We start from the raw sequence: 17,166 nt of genomic DNA on the forward strand, positions 1-17,166 counted from the left end.
AAGGGGGATAGATATTTAACTGATATTTGAGTTATGGGTACATGAAGTGTTACTGTGTTTTGAGAAAAGCCAAATTATATGTAGAAGTTTTACCATGCCCTGAGAGAAGAAAATAATTTATCTTCACTTACGTTTTTCTCAGTTAAGTTATGCTAATAATCTGGATTCCTGAAGCTATATTCTGAGTTTCTTTATATCAATTCATTTTCCTAGTGAAAAAATACTGTGAAGGTAAATGTGTTAAGTTTTGTATGCTATAGTACAGAATAACTGTGTAAAGAAATTTGCTAACCAGTGCACACTGGAGTGATTTTACATTTTATGATGTGCAAACTGTTTTTATGTTTAAAACCTTCTAAAAATATATGTGACATGGTGCTTTTTAGGAGCATTACATGGGGCCAAAATCTGCCATGTTTTATATTGAACCATCTATGTAATTCCATGCATAGTTAGAGAAAATCATATAGGATGGAATAATAATACTGATTGAAAATGTTTCTCTCTGGTGGCATTTGTGAATGAGTCAATGAAATAGGTTTGAAAAATCTTTTTAACTATATATTCAGGAGAACAACAGGTAGTGTGAGAAAATAGAACCATTCAGGCAATAAAATGCTATATTAGCCTTGCAAATGTTGCTCTTCTGCGAAAAAAATTAAAGGATAAACCTAAACTTAATCCTTTATGTAGTATGTTACATATAAATCACATTTTAGATAATAATGAATGCCAGAATGTGACTTAAGCTTTTCCTCATGTTATTTTGCTCAGGTTTTTTTTTCAATCCTAATTGGAGCTTTCAGTGTTGGTCAGGCTGCCCCATGTATTGATGCTTTTGCCAATGCAAGAGGAGCAGCATATGTGATCTTTGATATTATTGATAATGTAAGTCATTTATTATTTTAATGCCAAAAGAAGTCTTTGAGCTTGTATAATTAAATCTGGCTTTAGGTTGCATATTTTTGAATCAATTACATTGAATAAGTTGTACTGACTAAAGTGACATTTAATTATATGAAATGAATGACCTCTTAGTAATAAATGAAAGAAAATACTTCTTATTAATATTTTTAAAATGTATCTTTAGATAATATAATAATACTGATCTCCTTTTGGAGAAGTACATCTGCACTAGTGCAGAGCAAAGATGTTTCTCTTCATAGTTTTTAATCTTGATTTTCACTTTCATGTTGTAGTCAGACTGAGAATCTCACAATTTCTATATAGGATGGGGGGCAGATAAATTATTGGTCGGGCCAAAACTGACAGTATATTTTGCTGTGGGTTGGCCCTCTCCAAAAAATTATCACCGCATGTTTGGCATGATTTTAAATAAGCTACATTAAATAAGTTAAAACTGACTACAGTGAAAAAGAAAAAGTTTTCACATAAAAAAGTATGTCACTGCATTCAAATATTGCCAAGTAGATAACTGAAATTTGATCATTTAATCTAAGCAACATTTCCTTTTTCATTGATCCAAGTCATGAGAAAGTTTCTCAGTTTCTGATGGTATTAAAAGTTGACATTATTTCTAAATAACTGCTATAATCAATCATTCAATCTTCTCAGTTCAATCTATTACATTTATTATTTAGGAATGAGCTAATTTTCACTAAATGCTGAAATATTTGGCTATAATATATATCAATTGTATTTTTGTTATTGCACTTGTATAAATATGCATATCTGACCATTTAGAAAATTTATGAGGATATGCCAAAAGCTTAAAGGGAAATATTATATGAAATGAGATGAATATCTCTTATGTACTCTTCAGGAAAAGACTATTTTCTGAAAAGGAGTATTTCTTTAAAGAGCGCACACAGATATACACACAATCTTCATCTTGGGTTTTTCTGATGTATAGGGGATTGTGACATTCCAGGTCCTATTTTTGGAATTTGCCGAATCATATTCCTTAAAAATGCAACTTGTTTGTACTATGATGGAATAGTCATTAAATTTTGTTTTATTTAGAATCCTAAAATTGACAGTTTTTCAGAGAGAGGACACAAACCAGACAGCATCAAAGGGAATTTGGAGTTCAATGATGTTCACTTTTCTTACCCTTCTCGAGCTAACGTCAAGGTACTGCAAGTAATATTTATAGGAATTCCTAACTGAGGTTGATTGTTGAATTATTTTAAAGAATAAAGTCTCTATTATTTTGATACTTATGTGCCTTTTCCTTTGGGGGTTATATTCCCTTATTTGATTTTTTTTTTTTTTTTTCAACTTTCAAACTGAATTGAACTATTCCCATTTTAGGGCTTTGTTGTGAAGTGTGTTCTTTTTTCTCATTTGCCTTACAGATCTTGAAGGGCCTCAACCTGAAGGTGCAGAGTGGGCAGACGGTGGCCCTGGTTGGAAGCAGTGGCTGTGGGAAGAGCACAACGGTCCAGCTGATACAGAGGCTCTACGACCCTGACGAGGGCACGGTAAGTGGGAAGAACCAAGCTTTCCAGAGTGGGAAGCTGGATACAAATTGGCCCTTTGAGATTGGCTTTTCAGTAACAAATTTGCATGTGAATCCAGTTTTGGTAAAGAGCCTACAAAATGGCAATGCCTATGGATAATGCCTTCACACCGTTGGGCTGGTTTCACAAATGTATTAAATGAAAGTCATAAAAGCTGTGGAAGCTGGACAAAGCTCTCCTCTGTTCTGACTAAGCTTTCATAACACATTAAATTACTGCAAAGCAGTCTACAAACCACTGAGAGGATTACTTTCAACGAGTTATTGGGTTTGGTCAAACATATTCCATATAGCAATTGTTGGCAACAATTGATGACAATTAGGGTCACCAGATATTTTAGGAGAGCAATTAAATTCATCCAAGACAGTTGAGTTTTCTTAAACTTTGGAATATCAAAGGGGGAAAGTGGAATGATCTCTTAAGAAACTAGTCTCTTGAGAAATTTCTGGAAACACAGGGACAGTAATAGCCTAGGGTATGTTTTTTGCCGTTTAAAAGTTTTGTTATAAATTTGAATTTACAGAAAATTTTAACTAGAGAACTCACAGATCCTTCACCCAGATTTAGATTGTTTATATTTTGACCCACTTGCTTTATCATCTTCTCTTTCTCTCTCTGTGTGTGTGTGTGTGTGTGTGTGTGTGTGTGTATGTGTATTATGTATACCCTTATACTTTACTTCAGAATATATTTTCTAAAAAGGACATTCTCTTAGATAACCACAAAACAATGATAAAAATCAGTAAATTTAACATTAATGCAATTCAAGTCCACAAACTATATTCAGAATTTCCTCATTTGTCCCAACTTTAGAGCATTGAGTTTATCTGATATTAAAATGGATTATAATTCAATAATTGCGAAAACAGAAGATTATAAGGTAAAAAGTAAAAATAATGACATGCCAAAACCAAAAATCATAAAAAGGCATTGGGAAGAACAGAGATCTCCAGAATTAATATATAATTTTCTATAATACGTGGAACTATTTATTTAATTAAAGAAAATTAATGTTATTAGAAAAATCTGATATTACTATGGGGGAACATAGGCCCATTCTCATTTACTAAAGTAAACTCTGGGTTGGTTCAAGTGTAAATATTTTACTTTTTAAAAAGAACCTAGTAAAATACCAACCATTGAGGATTTAAATTATTATTGAAACAATTCACATTTTTAAAGAAAACATACGTTAACAGAAAAAAAGATCTTCAGAAATTCTGAAACTCAGAGATATTCACTGTGAACATCATGATTTAATAATTTTCTTACCGCTGAAATAATGGAAAAAGTGCCCACTGGTATAATTGATTAATTCAGTTGTTCCTGAAGCCTCTTTCCGATAAAACTATGATAAAAGAAAGCAATAAAGGCCTGACATGGTGGCTAATGCTTGTGATCTCAGCACTTTGGGAGGTTGAGATGGGAGGTTCACTGGAGGCCAGGAGTTTGAGATCATCCTGGGCAACTAATGAGAATCTGTCTCTACAAAATATTTTTTTAAATAGCCAAGCCTGGTGGTGCACACCCATAGTCCTACTTGGGAGGCTCAGGCAGGAGGATCACTTGAGTCCAGGAGTTCAAGGCTGCGGTGAGCTATTGTTGCACCAATGGTTGCATTACTATGCTCCTCCAAAGCCTGGGTGACAGAATGAGACTCTGTCTCTAAAATAAAAATTAAAAAAAGGAAAAAAATAAAGTAATAAATTGGAGCAAAAGATTTATTATATATGGAAAAAGTATTATATTTATTATTACAGAAGTTAATATGAATATATGAAGGCAACTCTGCTCATTATGAACATGTGACTCTCTGGAATATAAACGGATTTGTAAAAAGTTTCAAGAAATGGTCAACTTTACTTATAAATGTATACAAATGAAAACAGATATAAGCTATCACCTCATACCTATTAATTGGAAGAAAACAGATTAAAATGATAAAACCCAGTGCTAGTAAATTACAATGAAACAGATATATTTATATATTCCTGTTGACATTGTAAATTATTAAAATGTTTTAAGAGAATTATTTAGCCTTTTATCAACAAGCAACAAATGCCCAGCAAATGCAGTCATGGTACATGTAGGCAATTGTTGTCAAGGGAGAAAAAATAAATCATAATCTTCAACTTAGTAATTTTCTACTCTTGCAATAAATATTGAAGGAAGCCAAATATTGAAAGGATTGGAAACAAAGTAAATTATAGTATGTAAAAAATAGCAAAACATCAGCTGTGTTTTTGATGGCTCACGCCTGTAATCCCAGCACTTTGGGAGGCCAAGGCGGGCAGATCACCAGGTCAGGAGATCAAGATCATCCTGGCTAACACGGTGAAACCCCGTCTCTACTAAAAATACAAAAAATTAGCTGGGCGTGGTGGTTGGTGCCTGTAGTCCCAGCTACTCGGGAGGCTGAGCAGGAGAATGGCATGAACCCGGGAGGCGGAGCTTGCAGTGAGCAGAGATGGCGCCACTGCACTCCAGCCTGTGCAACAGAGCAAGACTCCATCTCAAAAAATAAAAAATAAATAGCAAAATATCATAATGCCATCAAAATTATATGTAGACCAGGAAGGTAAGTATGCATTTTTATTTAAATTTAATATTGGAACATAAAAATAATGGTACGCCAAAAACATAAAACCCAGAATAGTTTATGACAAATAATCCTTCCATGAAAAAAACTGTATATATGAAAATAAATATCAGGAGAGAGCAGAAGATTTTTATTTTTGTTCTTGCATATTGCTGTTTATTTCTAATTATTATTTCTAAACACTGAACTAAGTTAAATATTAGATAGGATGTTTTTCATAAATGGTCCTGATACTTCAGCTATTAGATGGTTAAATACCTAATATGAAATATTTCTTTCTTTCAGATTAACATTGATGGGCAGGATATTAGGAACTTTAATGTGAGCTATCTGAGGGAAATAATTGGGGTGGTGAGTCAGGAGCCAGTGCTGTTTTCCACCACAATTGCTGAAAATATTCGTTACGGCCGTGGAAATGTAACCATGGATGAGATAAAGAAAGCTGTCAAAGAGGCCAACGCCTATGAGTTTATCATGAAATTACCACAGGTAAAACCTCTGATAATGTAGTTGTCCTTGAAATTAGAATTTCACCTCATAGGACTGAGTTTGTTCTTCAAAGGTTTAGCTAAGTCAGATGCATGATTGTCCAACTTTGCTAGGCAAGTCCCCTGAAGGACTCAGTTAGGAGTTAAAGGATTATAGCCTGGTAGATGAGTAATATACAATTTTATACAGAATATGTCAGTTTTTATAATTCAGAATTCATTTATCTTATCATACTTTATGATACATTAAAATAGTTAAGACAAAGCTCCATGTTGTCTTTATGTAGTTCTATAGAATTCCTAGCCTTTTTAAATTTAAGTTACTTCAAGAGCTGATCCATGTTTTCTGTGGTAGAAATTCGACACCCTGGTTGGAGAGAGAGGGGCCCAGCTGAGTGGTGGGCAGAAACAGAGAATCGCCATTGCACGTGCCCTGGTTCGCAACCCCAAGATCCTCCTGCTGGACGAGGCCACGTCAGCGTTGGACACAGAAAGCGAAGCTGAGGTACAGGCAGCTCTGGATAAGGTCAGTAGACCCTAAACAGCTGAAGGACCACCACATTGAAACCTATTAAAAATTCTTGCCAATGCTTCCGGAGCCTGGATTGAGAAACAGTAACATAAGGGCAAATGCAGCTACCTTGTGGAGCTGTATTGATTTCTCCTTTCTGTCAGGTTACATTGTCTTCAGAGAGAGGTGAATGATACTGACTTGTTCTGACCATGGTGCAGTGAGCCCAGATCCAGGTCTGTGCAACAAGCCATTTAGTTTTGTTTATTTCTTGCACATGGGCTATTGCAAGACTGCTTCTGACCAAAAGTAGTCAAATTAAAATAAATATATATATATGTTTAAATCTGGTTACCCAGACACTGGTCCAGCTGCAAACTAATTCAAAATATTCACCCTATTTTGTAGGCACATAATCTTTATCTATTCTTGTAGGTGACCAGGTACTTTTCTGGAAATAAAGTTCAACTCTGTACTTGTCTAAGCATATAAATAAGCAATTCATTTTAAGGGTGCTGAGTTCATCTGTCCAGCTCAGATATTTCTAAGTCTCTCATTAGCATCTTTACTAAGTTGAAGTATCACAGAAAGGACCTTATCTTAGTACACTTTTGGGGTAATGCTGATGTCATCTGTATTAACAACACAATGTAAATACCAGAGTCAGATGACACCATAGAAATTAGTTTCAAACACATAAATATCATAAATATATTTGATTTAAGACAGTTTAGTAATAACATGTGTAAGTTCCTTAAGGAATTCTATCAGAACCACCTCTTACAATTTAAAAGACAAGCTGCATGAACCTTATTTCCTCAGGAAAATTTAAATCTGAATCCTAAGTTAACAGAACTCCCTTGTATGCTGTAAACTGTAGTTAGTTAATGCTTCATGGTTTATCAGCTTAATATCTTGACTCTTTTTGTTGTATTTTAAGACAGGGTCTTGCTCTGTCACCCAGGCTGGAGTGCAGTGGTATGATCACAGCTCCCTGCAACCTCCACCTCCTGGGCTCAAGCCATCCTTCCACCTCAGCCTTCTGAGTAGCTGGTACTACAGGTGTGCGCCACCACACCTAGCTAATTTTCATATTTTTGGTAGAGATGGGTTTTTGCCATGTTGCCCAGGCTGGTCTCAAACTCCTGAGTTCAAGTGATCATCCTGCCTCAACCTCCCAAAGTGCTAGGATTATAGACATGAGCCACTGCACCCAACCAATATATTGACTTACTTTATATAATTTAATAATGATTAATAAGACAATAATAATTATTCCTTACAAATTCTTGCACTGAATTATATTGCTTTTGTGTATATTAAATCATGATATGAAGGAGTCAACATATAATGCATATGAGACTGGTATATGGCTGGTTATTCTGAAGTTACTTAAAGCAGGACATCATAAAGTAATACATGCATAAGTTAAACTGTTAATTCTAACTTAAAAATATAATTAGACATTCATGTATTGACATAGACTTTTTAGAGTAGAGTTGGGTAGAATGAGAGATATATTTACCAAAAAAATCAAAAACAAGGAAGAGTCCTATTGAGCCCTGGAGTCTAGGTTCCAATCATTTCCAGGATACTGATATTCAATATACAATATTAGTTCTTGCTATGCTAAAATAATAGAATTATTGGAGATGACCAGTATGTATTGTTTTTCATAATATGACCTCTGCCAGAAAAATTGATCTTGCAAGTTTTAGTATGTATTTGGACAACTCACTTCATTCAATTTTAGCAGTTTCTTTGTGTTCCATAGGATCATAGCACACTCCTTAGTTAATAACCTTTTATATATTTACTTTAAAAATAGCTGATGAACCACTCATAACTTTTTAAAGTCTCCAAGAAAAGCTATTAGCAGCTTAGGGTAATGGTTAAGGGCGCAGGCTTTGATGCTAGGCTGGGGTTGGAGTCCTGGCTCTGTTCCTTTCTAGCTGTGTCCTTGGGCACATTAACTAACCTCTCTAAGCCTGAGACATGTCTAAAGTAATGGGGGAAGAGGGGACAGAAATAGTATCATAGGATTATTTAAAGAATAACCAAGATACTTCATGTAAAGTTATTAGCACATGCCTAGCACATAGGAAACACTTGATATTGTTGGCTGCTGCTATTATTATGGTGATTACCATTACCAAGATTATTATTATTATTATTATTATTATTTTGGTTGTTAAATTGGTTACCTATTGCTACATAACAAACCATCTTGAATCCAGGCTTAAAACACTTCCATGTATTGGCTGAGTAGATCCCCTGTTCTTTCCACCTGAGCACATGGCTGCATTTACCTGGAGGGCTGGCTTCATTAAAATGGTCCATGGTGGCCTCACTCACATGCTGGCTGTTGGCTGGCCATCTCAGTTCTCCATGTGACTTCTCGCACTCATACAATAGGCTAACCTGGCTTCCTTACATGAAAGTTTCAGGGCAGTGTACCCAGAGAGCAAAGACCAATGCGTGAAGTGTCCAGAGGACTAGACTCCAGAGCTCATCTTGTTGGTCACAGCAAGTCACAGGCTAGCCCAGATTTGAGGAGAGATAACAGACTGTGCCTCTTAATGGGTGAGCAGTAAAAAATCTGTGACCATATTCAATCTTCTAAAGCATGCCCTCTGTCACAATTATTTACATTTCTTCCATATGCAAAAGAAGATCACCTCTTCCTCAGACCGTCAAAATTTTCATACAGTGATAGCATCTGGCTCAAAGACCAGTGTCTGAAGATGTGCATGTGGTCTAATACAGATGAGGGTCTTCATTTTCAGCTCATCTTGACCCAGAGACCTATGAAAAAGACAAGTTATCATCAACACATACTCTCAACATAGAGTTGCGGTGCAGGGACACGATAATCATAGCAGATACTCATTCAAACAGGAAGCTCATAGCAGTCCTTGGCCACAGCGATTCTGACATGCAGCCAATTACCCCACTACTCCAGGGAAATGGAATGTTTCTTGATTAAGGCCCGATTCTGTTCCCCAGGAGTGGGTTCCCTAGTCTATTGTTCTCTTTAGTTCCAGGGTCTTTTACCTTCCCTCTGAGAGGGCTTTCCTTTTTTATAAGAAATGGTCTGTGTCTGCAGCTGAGTGGCTTTCTTAGCATGTTTCTGCCCATAGAAATTTAGGGCCCTTTTCCTTTTGTACTTTTTTCAGTCTCTTTTAGACTAAGCTGAAGGACTCTTTTAAAGACTTTGTGAGTTTACTTAGAATCTAGCTGTCATTTACTCAAGCCCCAGAAGTTATGCCTATATATTTTATTTTGAGACAGGCCCCTCTCTTCTTTTTTTATTTTTATTTTTATTTATTTTTATTTTTTATTATTATTATACTTTAAGTTCTAGGGTACATGTGCATAACGTGCAGGTTTGTTACATATGTATACTTGTGCCCTGTTGCTGTGCTGCACCCATCAACTCGTCAGCACCCCTCAACTCGTCATTTACATCAGGTATAACTCCCAATGCAATCCCTCCCCACTCCCCCCTCCCCATGATAGGCCCCGGTGTGTGATGTTCCCCTTCCCGAGTCCAAGTGATCTCATTGTTCAGTTCCCACCTATGAGTGAGAACATGTGGTGTTTGGTTTTCTGTTCTTGTGATAGTTTGCTAAGAATGATGGTTTCCAGCTGCATCCATGTCCCTACAAAGGACACAAACTCATCCTTTTTTATGGCTGGATAGTATTCCATGGTGTATATGTGCCACATTTTATCAGGCCCCTCTCTTCTTTGGGCTGCAAGTGAATCTGCCATCAGAAAACTCTTAAAGAGTTTTTAAGGCTTTGTGTGTGTGTGTGTGTGTGTGTGTGTGTGTGTGTGTGTGTGTGTGTGTAGCTGAAANTGTGTGTGTGTGTGTGTGTGTGTGTGTGTGTGTGTGTGTGTGTGTGTGTTTGTAGCTGAAAGTGTCTACTAGGCTCTGCCTAAAATCTTCCAGAGATTTTTGCTAAAAATCTTACACCCACACACTCTGATTTTTGCCCTAATTTCACTGGATGACTAACAACTTCACTTTCCAACTGAGTACTGGGGTCTGCTATATTGTCTTTAAATTCTCCTTGTAACCAAGTAGCTCATTCTTTAGCTGATCATTCTCTTCCCAAATCTCATTGTACACAGCTAGGGGAATCCACTTGTCTCTCCTAGAGATGTCTGGAATCTCCTCAGCCAGATGTACAGATTCATTAAATAAAATGTCTTTCTTCCTAGTCACTGCAGGAAATATTTTTGTCAAGTTTTCCAAGGTTACATAACGAAGGTACTCCTTTTCTATCCTCTTTACTCTTCTTTCAGTCTCCACTAACAATATTATCACCTTCCTTTCAACCACCACCTACCACTCAATCCCAAAGCCAATGTCACATGCTTTATTTAGGTTTTTGTTACAGCAGCATCCCAGTGTAATTACTAATTTCCGTACCAGTTGTTTTAAGCCAAGAATTTAGTGGCTTAAAATACAAACTTGTATTGCCCACAAATTTGTGGGTTGGTAAAGTGGTTTTTCTGTTGGTTTTGCCTAGTCTTACGTCAGCTCAGGGTCACCTGGGCTGGAATGTTCAAGGTGGCTTCACTCACGTGCCTGGCAGTTGGGGATAGCTGTTGCCTAAGGCAGGTTGCTTTTCCTCTCCGAAGTCAGTTATCCTCTAGGAGGCTAGAGAAACTTCCTTTCACTGCGGTTCCAGGGTAACATCTGAAGATGGCAAACAGACGAGCTGTGTGAGATCGCTTGAGGCCTGGGCTCCAGAAATTGTAGAAATCAATTTCTTTACATTTTCTTTGTCAAAACAAGTTACAGGGCCTGCCTTGATTTGAGGAGGCAGAGAAATTGACTCCACCTCTGTACAGCAGAAGCCACAAAGTGTTTGTGGCCATATTAATCTGCCATAGTTGCTATGAACATAGTTTATAATCTATACTAATTGGCTCCACACTGCAAGGTAACTATGCTAATATTTTTACAGACAATAAACCATACCTTCAAAGATAAACCCTTTATGACTATATCCCCAAAGATGATACCAATCAGTCAGTTAGCCAGTCACTTTAACTTACAAGCCAACTTTCTTTTTAATGATGAAAAGTTGAATTTCATAAATTGTAGTCTTGCTTCTGAGGACCATAAGGATATATTACTATTATATCTACTGTTATTTCTACCTAATTACCCATCCTGGAAGAATAATATTTTTCTTTTGTGGATCCTTTATACATTGATCAGTTCTTCCTTGTGTGGCACCAGCTTACTGTAGTTAGCTACTTATTTTTATGCCACCCCCAGGAGGTAGAATTAATAAAAAGATTCATATTTGAATCTCTATAGCAGCCCAGTGCCTTGCAGATAGTAGAGGCCAAATATTTACTAAATTGAATATGATGGTCCAGCTCATTGAGAAAATATGTCTACATTAAAATAATATTTCTTTTTTGAGACAGAGTCTCGCTCTGTCTCCAGGCTGGAGTGCAGTGGTGTGATCTTGGCTCACTGCAACCTCCGCTTCCCAGGTTCAGGCAATTCTCCTGCCTCAGCCTCCTGGGTATCTGGGACTACAGGCACATGCCACCACACCCAGCTAATTTCTGTATTTTTAGTAGAGATGGGGTTTTCCCATGTTGGCCAGGATGGTCTCAATCTCCTGACCTGATCCGCCCGCCTCGGCCTCCCAAAGTGCTGGGATTACAGGCATGAGCCACAGCGCCCGGCCCTAAAATAAATTTTAATAGTGATGACCATATTAGCTTTTGACTCTACAGATAGCAACTATTTGTCAAAAATAATTAAAATGCTATTAAATATAAGATCTTGAAGAAAGATATAACAGCAGATTTGGTATTTTGACTCTTTTAAAGAAAGTCAATACAGTTTCATACCTACACGCACACTCCTGATCATGGCGTTATCATACAAGAACAGGAAAAGAAACAAAATGGTGGCTGGGCGCAGTGGCTCACCCCTGTAATCCCACCACTTTGGGAGGCTGAGGCAGGCAGATCACGAGGTCAGGAGATTGAGACCATCCTGGCCAACAAGGTGAAACCCCGTCTCTACTAAAATACAAAAAAAAAAAAAATTAGCTGAGCATGGTGGCGGACACCTGTAGTCCCAGTTGCTTGGGAGGCTGAGGCAGGATAATCGCTTGAACCCAGGAGGTGGAGGTTGCAGTGAACCAAGATCACACCACTGCATTCCAGCCTGGCAACAGAGCAAGACTCCATCTCAAAAAAAATAAAAATAAAAAAAGAACCAAATTGGTGATGCTGTGGTGATTTTTATAAAAAGATTCCAAAAGGTTTCATTTTGATGCTGTTTTACCAAAGTTCCAGAAAGGCTAGTAGATTAGTCCTCCCTTTGTTTAGGCCCGCCTTTCATCCCTGCACATCCCAAATTAGTCCAAGGTCTAAATTTCATAATAGTTGGTGTACCTAAATCTAGGATATTTATTTGCCAATGTCCTGTCATCATCAGGATGTCTGGGAGCTCTGGAAAAAAAAACTCTTGTGTGTGTGTCAAAGCTCTACTTTGGCCAACTTCTCTTGGTCAAAGGTGACAGTTGCTTACTTTTAAATTGATGAACACATACTTTATTTCTTTCACATAGCAATCATTCACTCATGCATCTGATTCCAATTCCTTTGTGTATATATGTTGACACATCATCAACCTGTTATCATCATCATGACAATATAGTCATTGTTAGCAATTTATTCATCACTATTAGCATTGTGAATATAATTACAGTAATCAAATTATTTCTTATGTGCTTTATTATATATGGACTAAACCCAGCTTCCATATAAGTAAATATTTGTGAGTGCTTCTTTGGGGCTTATATACTAAAAATGAAAGAATAGTCTTAAATGTTGTCCAAGAGAGCTGTGTTCTAGCCTCTCTCTCTTTTCAGTGATTTTTCTCTTTTATATTTACTTAAAAACAATTGATTCATCTGGATTTATTTTAATGTAAGGACTAAAATAGAAATAGCACATTACTTTGTTAAGTGGCTACACAATTGTCCCAATACCATTTATTGTATAATTCACCTTTTCTCCACCAATAGGTAGTACCATATTTATTATAATTAAATTCTTAAATGGTTTATGTCTATTTCTGGACTCTCCATTTGGTTCTGTTGATCAAATTACCCATTCACATGCTGGTTTTCCCTAGATTTTACTATTTTAATTGCTGTAGCTTTTTATGTACTAATATCTGTTCGAGATATTTCCTTCTCATTATTCCTCTCATTGACTTCTTTTTCAGAATTTTCATGGCTATCTTTAAAAAATTGATATACAAATCACATGCCATAAAACTCATCCCTTAAGAATATACAATTTCAGGGTTTTTAGAATATTCACAAGGTTGTGCAACCATCACCACTATCGAATTTCAGAACATTTTCACCACTTCATTAAGAAACCAGTCACCCTGCATTCCACCCTCACTCTAGCCCTTGGCAACCATGAATCTACCTTCTGTCTCTATGAATTTGCCTAGTCTTAGATATCTCACATAAATAAAATCATACCATGTGTCATCTTTTGTGACTGGCTTCTTTCACTTAGCACAATGTTTTCAAAGTTCATCTATGTTGTGACGTGAATCAAAATGCATTCTATTTTATGGCCTAACAATATTCCATTGTATGGATATACCACATTTTTTATGTTTGCCAATTGATGAATATTTGGATTGTTTCCACTTTTTGCCTATTATGAATCTAGCCTCTCATTTTTAATTTATATGTTAACCACTTAGGTGAATTAGGCTATTCTCTAATAACCATCCTAATGATGTGGTTTGATTGTCTCAGAGTAGGACTGATCTTAAGCTATTGGGTAAAAGGGCTAATGAGTGTCAGAAAGAGTAGCTATTACTAATGACATAATATCAATACTTTTATTGGCATTACCTAGGATTTAAATGCCCATTTATAAATCCACCAAGCAAACATATGAGGCCACTAAACTAGTTAGACAGGTGATTTGTAGATTTTAGCATGCATAAAAATCACCTAGCGCACTTGTTAAAGAGCAAAGTTACTTGCCTTACTCCAGAGATTATGCTTTGGATGGTTTTGAACCATAATTTTAACAGTCCTGATCCCAAGGTACATTTTCACCTAAACTGCCTGCTTTCAGTTCATCAGAATCAGTTACGATCAGGTTCCTAAAAAGGGACCCTACAGCAGTGCTCTGGAAAAGGCTGTCACTTGGCAACAACTTCCCTAAAATATTTCTGGTAATGTCTCTAACATTCCATATAACTTAGAGCTAGGGATTCTCAGACAAGTGTGAAAACACTGAAGAAGGATCAAACCCCTGTTTTTCTTAAGTAAACACTGACACTACCATGGGTTTCTGGAGAAATCATCCATCCTGCTACTGAAGGGGTTAGCCACTTGTCTGGTCCCAAACTCAAGTCTGACTTTAATTTTTCATCAAGAGTGATGCCTTTGCCATAATCACACAAAGATCTGGAGTATAAACTACTCTCTAATCATCTACAAACAGCATTCGTCCAAGTGCTTAACTGTGCATGTTAATTGACAGTGTGCCAATACTGTAACCCTGATGCATCACATTTTTGTTCTTTTAGGCCAGAGAAGGCCGGACCACCATTGTGATAGCACACAGACTGTCTACGGTCCGAAATGCAGATGTCATTGCTGGGTTTGAGGATGGAGTAATTGTGGAGCAAGGAAGCCACAGCGAACTGATGAAGAAGGAAGGGGTGTACTTCAAACTTGTCAACATGCAGGTACTTGCTTTTCAGGAATTTTTTCTGCTATTTGCCCCTCAATATAGTGTTCTTTAAATAATAAAATATGATCCAATGATTGCTATACTGAGCAAGAAGAAACTTCAATGAGATGCCTAAAAGTGTGTATCTGAGACTTTAAATCAGAATCTGTAAAGAGGTGGCAGGTGAGAAAATAGGGGAAAGGGCCAAAAACATCATGGATATATTCCTTAGGACAGAGATTCCTAATTACCTGGGGAATATGGTCAAACTAAAAGGTCCTTTCTACCAAAATGGAATGATCAGAGTTTTGGGAGTCAGAGGATGAGAGAAGTGTTTCACACTTGTCTGAGGAGTCCTGGCTCTGAATTATATGGAATGCTAGAGACTTTACCAGAGACATTTTAGGGAAGTCATTGACAAGTGACAGCCTTTTCCAGAGCACTGCTGTAGGGTTCCTTTTAACGAGCCAGGATCTCTAGTGGTTGAGGGAGGTCTCGTGTGATCTAAAATTGTTTCCCAGATGATCCTAATAAGACCATCATCAAGATTCATGGCTCTAGGAAGTGAATAGTTTGTCTTTTAAAAGGAAAGAGCAGGCTGGGTGCAGTGGCTCATGCCTGTAATCTCAGCACTTTGGGAGGCCGAGGTGGGCAGATCACCTGAGGTCAGGAGTTCGAGACAAACTTGGCCAACATTGTGAAACCCTGTCTCTACTAAAAATACAAAAATTAGCTGGGCATGGTGGCGTACGCCTGTAGTCCCAGGTACTTGGGAGGCTGAGGCAGGAGAATCACTTGAATTCAGGAGGTGGAGATTGCAATGAGCTGAGACCACACCACTGTACTCCAGCCTGGGTGACAGAGTGAGACCATCTCAGGGAAGAGAGAGAGAGAAAGAGAGAGAGAGGGAAGGAAGGAAGGAAGGAAGGAAGGAAGGAAGGAAGGAAGGAAGGAAGGAAGGAAGGAAGGAAGAGAGAGAGCAAGCAAGGAGGGAGGGAGGGAGGGAGGGAGGAAGGGAGGAAGGAAGGAAGGAAGGTAGGAAGGAAGGAAGGAAGGAAGGAAGGAAGGAAGGAAGGAAGGAAGGAAGGAAGGAAGGAAAGAGAGGAAGGAAGGAAGGAAAAGAAAAGAAAAGAAAGGAGAGAGAGAGAGAGGGAGGGAGGGAGGGAGGAAGGAAGGAAGGAAGGAAGGAAGGAAGGAAGGAAGGAAGGAAGGAAGGAAGGAAGGAGCATTCATTCACTCTAGTTCCTAAAACAGGTTATATTGATAACTACTGGTTTTTCTTCTTATTAAGACATGTTATTATACTCAGTCACTTGAGCAACATTGCAGAATAAATAACCTAAAAATATTTTATTCTATGAACAGATTCTGTTTGTGAAAGTATATACATTTGCTTTGATACAACTGTAATTAGTATGTACACACATAGTTTTGTTCTTTTGTCTTAACATTTCAGATATATGTCATCCACATACTATTATTTTAATGGGTGCTCAGAAGTTCATTTTATTAATGTGTGAAATTAGTCATTTTTCTAAAGTTAGATATTTGGTCTGTTTCCAGTATTTCTCTATTCTAAATATTGCCATTGTGAGCACAAGTAGATCAAAAAAGGTTGTCAAAATTTTGCCTTGTTTTCTGACAAGTAACTTAACTCTTCTGAGCCTTTGTTTCTACATTTGGAATACCAAACCTACCATGAGAGGTTGCTATAAGTTTATAAAAATAAACATCTGAATATTTGTGTACCAAAAAAAAAAAAAAACCCCACTGAAATGCTTAAAAGGGTAGATTTTGTGATATGCTAATTATATTTCAAAAAAGCTGTTTTTCTTTTTTTAAAAAAAATTAGATGGTGATAAATGGTGGTTACTAAAACTTGCAAATTCCCCCAAATGAAAATACCAAATGAAATGACGAAAAGTTTTATAACTCAGGCTTGCATTTGCCAGAGAGTGTTCTCCAGTAGGAGGGAATCAATCACGGTGTCTTTGCCGAATGCTACCATATGGTCTAGCCACCATAAAGGATCTTTGTCATTTCACTAGTTAGGAATGCATAAAATGTTACTTTAAATCCATTTTAGTTTTCATTTCATGAATGGTTACCAAGGGTCTGTGATTTTGCCCATAATGACATGTTGAATCCTCAAGTGAGATAACCACTTGGCTGTCCTATTGCCATAAGCTCTGTAAGAATGATCTCTGCTTCCATCAGGACTTGGATTGGGAGACTGCTAAAGAGATACAGACAGCTCTCACCTTTGTATATCATATTCCCAAGCTTACTTTCTTAGGAAAAGTTGTACATTTGAAGACTGAACAA

At 37.2% G+C, this 17,166-nt stretch overlaps 1 protein-coding gene across 3 annotated transcripts in view; it reads left to right on the forward strand.

The window, feature by feature from the left end:
* The window catches only part of ABCB4 (ATP binding cassette subfamily B member 4), a 76,198-nt gene that overhangs the window by 23,498 nt on the left and 35,534 nt on the right, over positions 1 to 17,166 (forward strand). For all 3 annotated transcript variants that reach the window (XM_025379377.1, XM_025379378.1, XM_025379379.1), the window contains exons 10-15: positions 775 to 888; positions 1,984 to 2,094; positions 2,319 to 2,444; positions 5,368 to 5,571; positions 5,926 to 6,096; positions 14,696 to 14,857. In XM_025379377.1, the coding sequence (XP_025235162.1) occupies positions 775 to 888; positions 1,984 to 2,094; positions 2,319 to 2,444; positions 5,368 to 5,571; positions 5,926 to 6,096; positions 14,696 to 14,857 (888 nt within the window). The remainder of the gene's footprint in view (positions 1 to 774; positions 889 to 1,983; positions 2,095 to 2,318; positions 2,445 to 5,367; positions 5,572 to 5,925; positions 6,097 to 14,695; positions 14,858 to 17,166) is intronic.

The sequence above is a fragment of the Theropithecus gelada genome, chromosome 3 (genome assembly GCF_003255815.1).
Source record: "Theropithecus gelada isolate Dixy chromosome 3, Tgel_1.0, whole genome shotgun sequence".
In the NCBI taxonomy this organism is placed as follows: domain Eukaryota; kingdom Metazoa; phylum Chordata; class Mammalia; order Primates; family Cercopithecidae; genus Theropithecus; species Theropithecus gelada.